The sequence below is a fragment of the Rhinopithecus bieti genome, unplaced genomic scaffold, assembly GCF_001698545.2.
Source record: "Rhinopithecus bieti isolate Rb0 unplaced genomic scaffold, ASM169854v2 scaffold_12640, whole genome shotgun sequence".
NCBI classification, from domain to species: domain Eukaryota; kingdom Metazoa; phylum Chordata; class Mammalia; order Primates; family Cercopithecidae; genus Rhinopithecus; species Rhinopithecus bieti.
Window position 1 is genome coordinate 1,477,281 of NW_016807406.1, and position 12,336 is coordinate 1,489,616.

Sequence of the window (12,336 nt, forward strand, 5' to 3'; positions counted from 1 at the left end):
AAAGGTGACTATTCAAAGGAGAAGCCCATGGAGTCGAGTAAGAACAGCTGTTGATCTCAATAACAAAGCAGAAATTTGGTATTTTGTGTAAATCTTTTCTAAATAAACATGTTTTTATTTATCTGCAAGGACATCACCTACAACCAATCTCAATGTTAGTGAATATATCAACAGAAAATTCAGCTTGAGGCAACCTCAGGCTTAATCATTTACATTTTCAATTAACCTCACTGACAGACATGGCTTCTCTTTTAGGAACCCTCAGTGGTAGAAATCACAGAACAGTAAGTTATGTTAAACATAAAAAAAAATAAAAATAAAAAGATGCCCCCCAAAACCTAAAATTACTTCAAATGATGGAAATAAGACCATTAAGTGTTCTAATTTTCCATGGCAAACAGGCTACTTGATCAATGTTTGCAGGCAAAATTGAACAAAAAGTAAAATAGTGTTAGTTCAATGGGGGAAGGCAGGTTGTTACCTAGATTGACCGTCAGTTTCACACGTCCTGCATCTAGCTCCAGGCGGAGGGTGTCAGCAGAGTCTCTAGAAGTGGTTGCCATCAGAATGCCATATGCACGCTGGGATCGGAACCGTAAGGAAACATCCTCAGCCTCCGTGTGCATGACTACGGGGAGCTGAATTTTCATAAACATGCTCCCATCATAGCTCAAAACCGTTGCCTCTAGAGATGGAAAATGAATATAATAAGTTCTTGGATGGTAGAGTGCATTAATACTTTAAAAAGGAAAAGGATCATTTATTATCACTTATTTAAGACTTCTAGAACAAAATACTACAAAATCAATTTATCTTCTTCAGAAATAAACAAAATTGTAAGCTGGAAAGAGAAGTCACAGTAGAGGACTTCCCTTGTGAGATATTTTCTAAAGCCCAGAAACAGAGATATCAGCAGTTTCTTTTTTGTTGTTGTTGTTCCCATAGCACTTTCTACTTATAGCATTAATCATGTTGAATTTTGATGGTTTGATTATGTGTCTCCCTTCTCAAGAGCAAAGATCACGTTCTTTTGTAGAGTCACAGTGTGAGCCTAGTTTGAAACACCAGCCAAGTTGCAGATTTTTTTGTTGTTGTATTTGTTTGGGTTTTGTTGTTGTTTGTTTGCTTGTTTGTTTGAGACAAGGTCTCTATTCCCAAGGCTGGAGTGCAGTGGCGGGATCTCACTGCAGCCATGACCTCCTGAGCTCAAGCAATCTTTCCACCTCAACTTCCTGAGTAGCTGGGACAGCAGGCACATGACACCATGCCAGGCTAGTTTATTATTAACACTTTTTTCTAGAGATGGGTCTCCCTTTGTTGCCTAGGCTGGTCTCAAACTCCTGGGCTCAAGTGACCCTCTCACCCAGGTTCCCAAAAGGAATCTGTGCCCAGCCTCCAGCAACTTTCCAATTCATGTTTATGTATGGTGAGCCCACTGATCAGTTCTGTGAAATTGGTCAACCTTGCCTAGGTTCTGAATTATTCATCTGCACAATAAGAGGGTACTGCCAGAAGATTTCTTAGGGCTTTGATCTGTCCTAAAAACCTGTAGTTCTAGGAGAAGTTACTATCATCATTTTTTCATAATCTCGGCCCTGATGGAACTATTTTAAAAGAAAAAAAAAAAAAAAAGAAATATGGCTTAACTACAGGAATCGGGCCAATACTTTACCAAAGGTGATGTTTGAAAAGAAGAAAGAAAAACTGATATTACCAAACAACAAATAATGCTTCTTTTGAGCCATTATGTTTAGCAAGGTAATTTTACAAAGGCTTAAACTGTTGCTTCCTTTTAAGGTTAATTTATAGAAGGGGAGTAACTTTAAATATTATCTATTAGCACAACCCTGGTGTCCTGAATATGTTGTCACCCAAAGCATAATGATGTGCCTTTGTTATACTAAATAAGCATGGGGGTGAGACTGAGGAGCTTTTAAGTTTGTTTGTTACTAAACTAAGGTAGATGGCATCAATAGGGAAGTTGCTTAGTACTGTCTTAAAGACACAAATAAATGAATAGAAAAACTGTTGATGACAACCTGACGGCTTTAAGAAATAGTCAGGACTCCTTAATGTTAAGCACCATATGGTAGTGGAATATTGTAAAACAAGCATGAATCAGTTTGCTTTCGCATTGGTTCCAATAACTCAGGATGATACTTAATAAAGAAAAACTACCTGGAATTAAAATGAACCAGGAAATTCTCATTATTTTGCCTACTTGCACAGCATAGCAATTAACTGTACTGATACAACTGTGTTCAATATTGAGACTATATTCAGAGTTGTGGTTTTGCAAGTTTATCTTTCAGAAAGTCAAGTATTGTTTCTATAAGACTTTAATCATTATTTGTTGTCATTATGGGATTAAGTGAGCATCCAGAGCCTCTCCAAGCACTGACTGTTCCAGGTCTTCCTGCTTAGGTTAGCTCCCTTCTCTTTTCCATCTACCTCTTTACTTAAGAGATCTCAGTCAACTCATATGCTCACTCCTCTAATATTTATTAACGGTTCTGACTTCTCTCCTGAGCTATAGCATTCACTGCCTATTGGAAATTTTCAATTGGAATATGATAGGTACCTTATTAAACTCTTAATTCACTCCCTTCAAAAATGAACAAACTCAAAACATGCTCCTTCCTCAGTCTTCTCCATCTCAGTAAATGTGATAAACCCATTGCTCTGACCTAAAGCTTTCTGATTTCTCTTACTCTCTCTGCCATGTCCAATCTATTTGCAAGTCTGCAAGTCCTATAGGCTCGAATTCCAATCCACATTCTGAATTGATTGCTGCTCACCTCTGCCACTAATGTCCCTCAGACTTTGCTCTCATCTCTCACCTACATCACTGTAGTAGCTCCCTCAACTGTGTTCCTACCTTTTTTTAACCTATAAAGATCAGTGTGACCCTGGCCCCAGCCCATCTCTCTGGCCTCAGCTTTAAGCATGTCCCCCTTCTTGTTCAGTGAGCTCCAGATACACCAATTTCATGATCTCATTGAAGTGTTTGCACTTTTAGATCCCTCTGTTGAAAAATGTTTCACCCTAGATCTTTAAAAAGCTGGTTCTTTCAGCATTCAGGCCTCTGCTCAAATGTTACTCCAGAGAGGCCTGCTATCCCCTCCAGTTATTCAATATATATTCACCATTTAATTTTGTTAAAATGACCATTTCTTGCTTGTATAGTATTATCTGTATTTGTCCTTTAGAATACAAGTACCTTGAGGGCAGAGATCAGTGTCTCATTTGCATTGCTCTATCAGCAGCACGTGCCCCCATGATGCCAGGCCCACAGCAGAGCCTCCATAAATATTAACTGAATCAATAATTGCACACACACACACAGTGAGCTAATTTCAATTTGAATACCAAGCTTACATAAATGCTTACCAAATAAATTAAGTATTTATTCTGCTTATTGCAAGTGAAATCTAATTTCAGTAATGTGCATGAACAAAATATTTAATAAAGTGCACTTTGAAGGCCAAAATTGGGCTGCAGAAGACAGGCTAGGGAAGTGTCTATTTGCCAAAATAGGGGCCTCATGGTTAGGCAATGCCCTAAGCACTGATAAAACAAAATATGGTCTTTCAAAAATACAGTGGTTCTATATCATACCATATTTTTTTTCCAATTAGGCAAGAAGTTTCTCAAATGGGAGTGAAATCCCAGTGGTCAAAGACCAGTGCAAATAACCAAATTGCTGTTGCTCAGAAAATAATTAAAACCTGAGTGTAAAGCTATAGTGAATTCTAGAGAGAAAAATGATTGTGGTATAATTTTAAAAGAAATTTGATCTTTACTTTTGCTTTTCCTAAACTAGACAATCATGATCCATACCTGTAAAGCAACAAGTACCTGAATAAAAGGGTTAAAGCCATTATCATGTGTTCAGTTACTTTGGTATCATACAGATAAAATGATCAAAACAGTGTTTGTTTTCTCGTCTTTATTTAATCTGTACAACTAGGATCTATTATTCAATAATCATATTTTTGAAATAATCATATTCTTCTGGGAAAATTAGCTTAATTTGATTGAAAACTAAATAGGGGACACCTCTTTTTAGAAATACAGATGACTGACAATGGATCATAAATATACTGTGAAATACAACCCAGAGAAAAAAAAAATAATCAGAATCATTAGCCTTTAACATTCTCCAAAAAGCTGCAGGACTGAAATAACATAGTAAAGTAATAAAACTTGAGTGCCCCCGAGTGTCATTTTAAATTATTCTCAATGTGAAAATAACTTGTTGATAAATGACAAATGAAAGTCTAAATGATTCCTCATAATTAGAGTTAATGTTTAATTAGACAAGAAATGGAAAATGCACAGGGTTGTAGTCTAGAGTTGCCAAATAAATGGTAAACAACATTCTGACATTTGAAGGTTATGCTATTTGGCAGCATCCTTGAACACTAGTAAAATTATTTCATCATTTAGAATATACAATAAATCTTTAAAAGGCTAATTCTACTATAATACTTCCCACTGGGGGAGAAAAACAGTTTCAACTTTGTCTTCGATATCTCCTTCTCCCTTGTCATTAGGTTTGATAAATTTGCTTTTCTGCATTATTCTTTGTTGCAGTCTAAAGTGTACACCTGTACTCAGTTTTGCCGAAAGGCAGTCACATATTGTGATCAACGATGAAAATCAGACAGGGAGCCAAATTATATTGCTCTGACATCTGTCCCTCCATCTGTTAGAATTTAACGAACAGTATAAAGTAGATATCTGATTATATCAATGCTCTGATTCTTACATATGACTGAGAATAATTTTTATATGATCAAGTCTCCACAAATTCTCAGTTTTATTAAAAATAAAGCAGAAGAGAAAGTACCAAATTTAACTTTTATTCATTGAACATTATTTCTGTACTACTCTTTCTTATAGGATCAAAACATGTAAAACAAAATACTCCCTTCTTGTCTGCCTAAGTTAGCAAGTATTTTGTTCTTTCTTATAAACTCCTTTGCCCCCTTAGGCAGGATAAACATCTCCTATAATGTGATTGCAACATACTTTTTCCATGGTGAACTTTCTAAATCCAAGGAGATGAACATGCTTTTTAATTACTTTGAATAATTATTTTCATAAATTATAAATTATCAATTTTTGCTCAATAATAAGAAAACAAGTTTAAAAGTTTTCTTAAAAAAAAAAAAAACGTGAAGAGTTGTCAACTCGTATTTGATCAACAACAGCCTTATCTGATCAATGTGTGTCTGGAGAAGAAACTCAGTCAAAGCCCCTTCTTTTATATTGGAAACTCAAGAGGTTCAGGCATGATCTTGTGTTAACTGAACTAGGGCATAATAGCCAGAAGCTGGACAGAAGCCAAATTTTGTGGTATTGAGTATGACAACCACACACATTTCCTTTGCTGTCAGGAGGCACCCTAACGTGAGCAAGAAAATTAATTCTGAAAAGCAAAGGACTCATGCAATACACATGGGTAGTCCAGTAACAAGAACCACCCAAAAATGCATATAGCCAACCTGGAGACAAAGAAATCTGCAGAAACGTCCAGCCTCCTATCAGATAAAGATGTATGCTGAATCCCAATGATCAAGTTTGCTATTAAATTCTCATTTACAAATCTACATATGCTTGCTGACCCTTTTTCTAATCATTGCAATATATAAATATTTCTTCTCTCTCATCCTGGCTCGAAAAGTCTACAATTTCTATTTTCATTTTTGCCATATGTAGTAGCGGAATATTGCCACAGGGTGGTACACCATGCATATTTAACGGAAAGCTTCCGTAATATATGTGACAGGTGAGTTATACCCTTTTTTCAGCTTCACTTAACCAAGAGGCATCAGAATAACTGGCAGCTCTCTGAGTGATTAAAATTAAAACAAAACCTTAAATCATGCAAGTCCGCTAATCTCATATTATGCCTAACTGTATTATACCTTGTAAGCTTTGTTCATTGTTCATCCTTTTGGCAATTTCCAAAAACAAAACTAAACAAACAAACTAAAATTGGGAGGAAAAATACAAAGAGGAAACTTATAAAGAATATACACCATACGAACTAAACTATACAGAAATAGCTAAGTTGTACTGACAATTCACAGAAATTGCAGTTAGCTACTATCATAGAGAGAATGAATATATCTATATCTATGTGATAACATATCCATCTATTGACCCATCTAATTGCATGACACAAAATAATAATAGCATATGGTAAGTGGTTTAATATATGATTGCTATATTACTGTTAAATATTTATATTTTTAATATTAATCATAGAACTAATAAGTTGATGTACCTCCTTTTTCAGATAAATAACAAAATCAGATTTCAATTTTGGGTTTCACAAAACAACCCCTCTTTTTCCTAGGAGGTTTCAGGCAAGCTGAATTGAACTATTTCAGGAATAAAAAAGGAAAACAATAAATATTCATACCTTAAAAATAGATGCCAGGTACTTTTAGGCTAAATATGTAATAAAGGAATGTTATTTGTAGCAGGTGAGGACAATGGAACAACTCATCAGTATTTTTTCATATTGATTTTTAGCTCCATTGTTGAAAATAAGTGACAATGGGTACAGTGACTAAAGCATTTGTCTGAAACACTGGGTCGATGGAAGAATAAGCTTAGAACTATTTGTTCTGTTATTTATTCCTTTAGCCTGTTCTGCAGATCAACTGGGATGGCTATTACCCTTCAGTTTTCTTTGAATCCTCATTCCTTTTATTTTATAGGGTGAGAAAAAGAAAAAATAAAATGTAGGTTTGCCTCCTATTAGAAAAAGAGAGGCGGCACCTGCTCAGAACTTCAATAGGCACAGCTAAGCCGTAATAGCAAATGGGTAAATGAATCCTCTGCAGTTGGTTAGGTCCTAGCCAAAGGTAAGTACTTTTTCTATTAGGGTATACTTTGAGAAACATTGGTGTTCCTTAGGTGATTGAAAGTCAGCTTACTTTTCAGAGAGGATATTGCCTCTTTTGTAAGTTGACTGAAGTGAAATGAACAGGCTAACTTAAGTCTCACCCAGTTGGGTCAAGGAAGTTGCAACTAATAGCTTAGCTTGCCTCAAATGCTATTTCTTACCATGGGTATTAGTACTAGAAGCCATATGTCTAAGTATGTCTAAGTCACGCCTCTTTTACTGTCTAATGTTCTGAAGTTAAAAATTGGGCATAAAAACAGCAGTTATTGTCTATAATACATCTTAGGCTCATACTCTAGAGGATACTAAAGATTCAAGTTTCTATTCCTGCAATATACTGAAGAGCTGTGTCCTTTCGGAATCAAGCTCTTTGAAAAACACTAAGAGCTCATTAGTAATCCACGTCAGGTATGGCTGCTCAGCTTGCAAACAGAGTTTACTTCAGTAGAGTATGCATTATGTTTCAATGGTCAGTACAGGTTTGAGGTCAACATTTAATACACTTTTAATCTCAGGGAGTTGGCTGTTGGGGTTTTAGAATCCTACCTCTCTCACAGGACCTGCCAAGATAGCCTGTTCCGGAACAATCACAGACATATCTGTTCCACCCATCCCTGCACATGCCATTGTTTTTGCAAGGGTTGCTAAGGCACGGTTTTGCTGTTTCCCTTGAGCAGGAGGGCTTCACTCCAGCAGTACTTTGAACTTCAGCCATTTGCCGGATATCTTTGCTTTGGCCATCGATGAACAAATCCCTGATGCAGCCCACGTAGCCATAGTTGAGCAGAGCAGTCCACACCTCGGTGGGGAAGACAAGGCCAGCTTTATTTTCTGGCAGACCCCCCAGGTACAACTCATCATCCAGGTCCAGAATCTCACTCTCACCAGGAGCAGTGTAGGGAGTACGCAATGTGTTGACAGAAATGGTACCTATTGCAAAGAGAGGACAATGCACAGGTCTTTAAAAAGCACCAATGTGTTATAATTATCTTTCTGTCTTTCATCTGCTTAATGGTTAACTCTTTGAAAGCAGAGAATTATTATTATTCTTTCTATCCTCACTTTCTGGTATTTCCTAGAGAAATTAAGAAACCCATGGTATTAAGAAACTTTAGAAATAAAACAGACTAAATGGTTCCATTTGAATTTGAGAATGAAAACCAAAGTGTACAACCAACAAATAGTGTTTGAGAGCCTCTAACAGTTCAGCCAATGCATGGATACACACATTAAAAATAAAGAAACTATCATTCTATATCAGCCTCTAGAAGAAAGTCAGATTCCTCTTGGTTAGTGCTTGTTTTCAAAGCTAATATCCAACTGCAAACCAAGGAAAGATTTTATGTTCCTATTTTAACTGACTTGATTACTCTGATTGAGCGCAGTAGTTTCACAGATTACCTGTGTCAAAGCCTGACTTCATCACTCCTTGCTGTATGAACCTATTGATTAACTTACAGAGTTTTGCTTCCCTTATTCATAATATGGGCATAATAATATTATCTACCTCATAGGGTTGCTCTTATTGTTACATAAAATAATACTAGTAATGTACATGGTTTATAATAAGTACTGTATAAATGTTTGTTATTATATTTCAGTGAAATAATCAAGTAAAATCAGTTGCTTCCTTATTTTTAAACCAAGCTAGTTATTTATTTAAATTAACAAGGATTTCTTTCTCTCACTCCAAATGTTAAGGAGAAAAAATCTGTTGGTTTATAAATACAAAGGGCTCTAAGTCCTAAGTATGGAATAACCAGGTATTCATCTACATGGGATCATTTGAGGGTCACAGAAAAATATTAGTGGAACCCATGAACAAAAAGAAAGATAGAAAGCACATTCCTGATCAAAACCTGCATGCATACTGCAGATTACGAAAAATTCCACTGATACTCTATTTTCAGAAAGACCTTTGACAAATGCAACTATGATACCTGGACAGAACACCACAAGGCCCCACAACCACATTATCCCAGATTTATTTTTCAGCTCCAGATGATAAGGCAGGATAGCAAGAGTCTGATGAGAAAGAGAGAAGATGAAAAAAGGTGTGATAGTATGCTGAGGCATGGGCATAGAACCTCAGGTATTTAGGGAAGAGACACAAGAGAGATCTGGAGATGGGAGGGGTGATACAGAAGTAAGGACAAAAGAGGAAGTGGAGGGTGAGTAGGGTGTGTGTAGAGAGATGCAGTTTAGTTGCTACACAGAATACCAAAGGTCCGCCCCAAGTGAAAACACATATCTAAGGATGTAAGACTGCGGGCCCTGATGTTGTGCCCAGGAGTATTCCAAATCCCAGCAGAAGGGCCCCCTTCAATCTGTGCAGTGTAATGGGATCTGTCTTTGTGAGGGAGAAGGACATGGAAGCCACTGACAAAGACTGCTCAGGTGGCCGAGTCATTAAGAGGATATTTGGCTCTCTAGACTTTCAGAGAAAGAAAAGGGAAAAGCTCCTAGGGGAGAAACACTCAAAGGCATTGCTATTTTGGCCTTCCAATGAGGGGAGCAAAATAGAGATTTCCTGGGGAAGCAGCTAAAAGGGAAAAGGACAAAGTATTCATTTTTACTGTTCACATTTGTACAAGTGTCTAGAAGAAAACTCTCATTTAGGAACATATGGGAACCATCCAATCCTATTTAGAAAAATATAAAGCATGGCATTTTGGGGAAATACAATTTATAATATTGAGAGGGAATGGTGACTCTTTTCTATTTCAAAAGGAATGATCATTACATGCATTTTTAAAGCATCATTTTGTATACAGCACTATTCAAAATACCTAAGAAGTGAATAAACAGATGGTCCCTATCCTCTGCAGTAGCTAATGGAAGCTAGAAAATGATGAGAAAGAGTGTTTTTTAATGACAAAAGGAAAGGTGGGCACTAAAAAAGAAACTATTATCATGGAAAGCAAAGAGTTACATGAAATGAACAAAGTGTCATGTATCTTTTTTTTTTTTTTTTTTCCCCTTTTCCTGAGAGGCAGAGTCTTTACCTTGTCACCAAAGGGGCCTGGATTGGCAGTGGCAAGGATCTTGGGCTCAAGGGGCTAACAACTCTGGCCCTCCTGCTTTAAAACCAAATTCAACTCGTACTCAGCCCTCCCAAGTAGGGCTGGGATTACAGGTTTATGCCATCACAGCCAAGCTAAATTTTTGATAATTTTTAGACCCCCAGAATGGAGATTTCGCAATGTTGGGCGGCAAGGCTTGTCTTGAATTCATAGCCCCAAGGATTCACCCCCAGGCCCTTGGGGCCCTCCCCAAAAGTGTTAGGATACAGGCGTGGAGCCCAACCGGCACCCAGCCCAATGTGACATGCTGCTTAAATAAAAGAGAGAGGGATGGCTAACTCCTATTTTCCAATTAAGTTCAATAAGGCCCTTCCTAAAAGCAGTAGAATTTTTGAGGATTTTGATGAAATGAGCCCACCAAAGTGGGCCAAAAGGAACCAATGACTAATTATTCCAAAGTGTGGTGAATGTATTCCTATAATATATAATATATATATATATAATATATATAAAACATATATGTATGTATGTATTCCCATATGCTCTTTTTATTCAGCTCAGAAGGGAAAAAAGCCCTTGGAAAGGCTGTACTGTCCTTACTCAGGGTATTGTAATTCTGACACTAAGAGAACTCCTGGAGGACTCCTGAGACAAGGAAATTCATTGGCTTCCACAGCTCACTTTCTCCCCCTATTCCATGTAGTTTCCATACCTTGGTACACTGTGTCTGCACTCACTCTCGGGGCAGAACTGCTGCCAGGCGGTTTAGACAATCATTCATGACAGTTTGTCTGACAGTAAGGATGGAGTAATTGTGTCTCTTGACTTTTATTTATGGTGTGTTAGTGCTTGCTTTGAGCAAAGTATTGTAAGAAAGTTCAAATAAGTTATTTTATTAATGTGCTTGATGATATAGACAGGGTAAGATTTTTACAGTAACTTTATCATTAGACTACAGTTTTCTGAACACAGTCATAAGGACCACAATTTTCAAATATCCCAGTGCACACTTACATACACACACACACACACACTGAAACAAATGTTTAAAAGAAAAAAAAAATTAACCCTATGGCCTCTGAAGCACTTTGATATTTTATCTCTCATTATATCATTTTATTAAATAAAATGCTGGACCATCAATGGATTTTAGCACCAGCTAAAATGTTGTAACCCATGGTCCAAAAAAATAACTAAATAAAAAACAAAAACAGATTTAAGGGTTACTATCATAAAGAGTAAGTTTTTCCCATAGTTCCTTATTTTCCCTTTGAGAGACAATTTTAGAGTTCTCATAGAAAGAAAAAGCAGGCCAGGCATAGTGGCTCATGCCTGTAATCCCAGCACTTTGGGAGACTGAGGTGGGTGGATCACCTGAGGTTGGGAGTTTGAGACCAGCCTGACCAACACGGAGAAACTCCATCTCTACTAAAAATACAAAATTAGATGGGCACAGTGGTGCATGCCTGTAATCTCAGCTACTCGGGAGGCTGAGGCAGGAGAATCGCTGGAACCCGGGAGGCAGAGGTTGTGGTGAGCCGAGATCGCACCATTGCACTCCAGCCTGGGCAGCAAGAGCAAAACTCCATTAGAAAGAGAGAGAGAGAAAGAGAGAGAGAGAGAGAGAGAGAGAGAGAGAGAGAGAGAGAGAGAGAGAGAGAACAAGCAACAAAACATGGGACAGAAAGAAAAGGGAATTTAATCCTGCCTTTAACTCAAATATAATCCAAGAAAGACTAGAACTTAAATTGAGCTCTGGATTCAAAGTTAAGGAGATACATCAGGCAAACGGATGGATCAGGTATCAGTCATTGGAATATTATGCAAATAGACACCATAGGATGAAGAAAATAGGGCTGAAAATCAAGTACTATTTTATCTATATGCTTTGCTAATCTATATGAACTTGTATTTTAGAAAATCTTTGTAAAAGAGATGGCAAATAATCAGAAAGTAAAGAATTTAATTCAAGTGGGATGGAAACAATTATTTTTATATTTTGAAAATTCATGGAGTAAACATGATTTGAATTAATAATTAAATTTTATTACTGAGACAAATGCAAATAGAAATTTATATTTTAGCTTAAACATGTGTCCTGAAATAGATACATTTCCAATAAGGGATTTGAATCCCAGATCTCCTTAATGGTTTTTACTATGGATATGAATCAGAGGACATATTCACCCAGCAAAAGAGTCATCACAGAATCTGAATTACTTTAAACCAATTTAACTCATACATTTGAGCATAGTGAAATTTAAATATTAAGGTTCCCGTGTGCTTATTTTATTATAATTGAGTTATAAAATCAGTGGTTACAAAGAACACATCAAATTAATATTTAAACCTGGTTCATTGATAATTGAAGACAATTGCGTTGTTGCCAAA

The 12,336-nt window shown here is 36.8% G+C and overlaps 1 protein-coding gene across 1 annotated transcript in view; it reads right to left on the reverse strand.

Moving 5' to 3' along the window:
- The window catches only part of LOC108535572 (neurexin-1), a 597,125-nt gene that overhangs the window by 70,504 nt on the left and 514,285 nt on the right, over positions 1 to 12,336 (reverse strand). Inside the window, exons 10-11 of the mRNA XM_017881650.1 lie at positions 7,469 to 7,852; positions 482 to 685 (exon numbers count right to left, since the gene is read on the reverse strand). Of these exons, the coding sequence (XP_017737139.1) occupies positions 482 to 685; positions 7,469 to 7,852 (588 nt within the window). The remainder of the gene's footprint in view (positions 1 to 481; positions 686 to 7,468; positions 7,853 to 12,336) is intronic.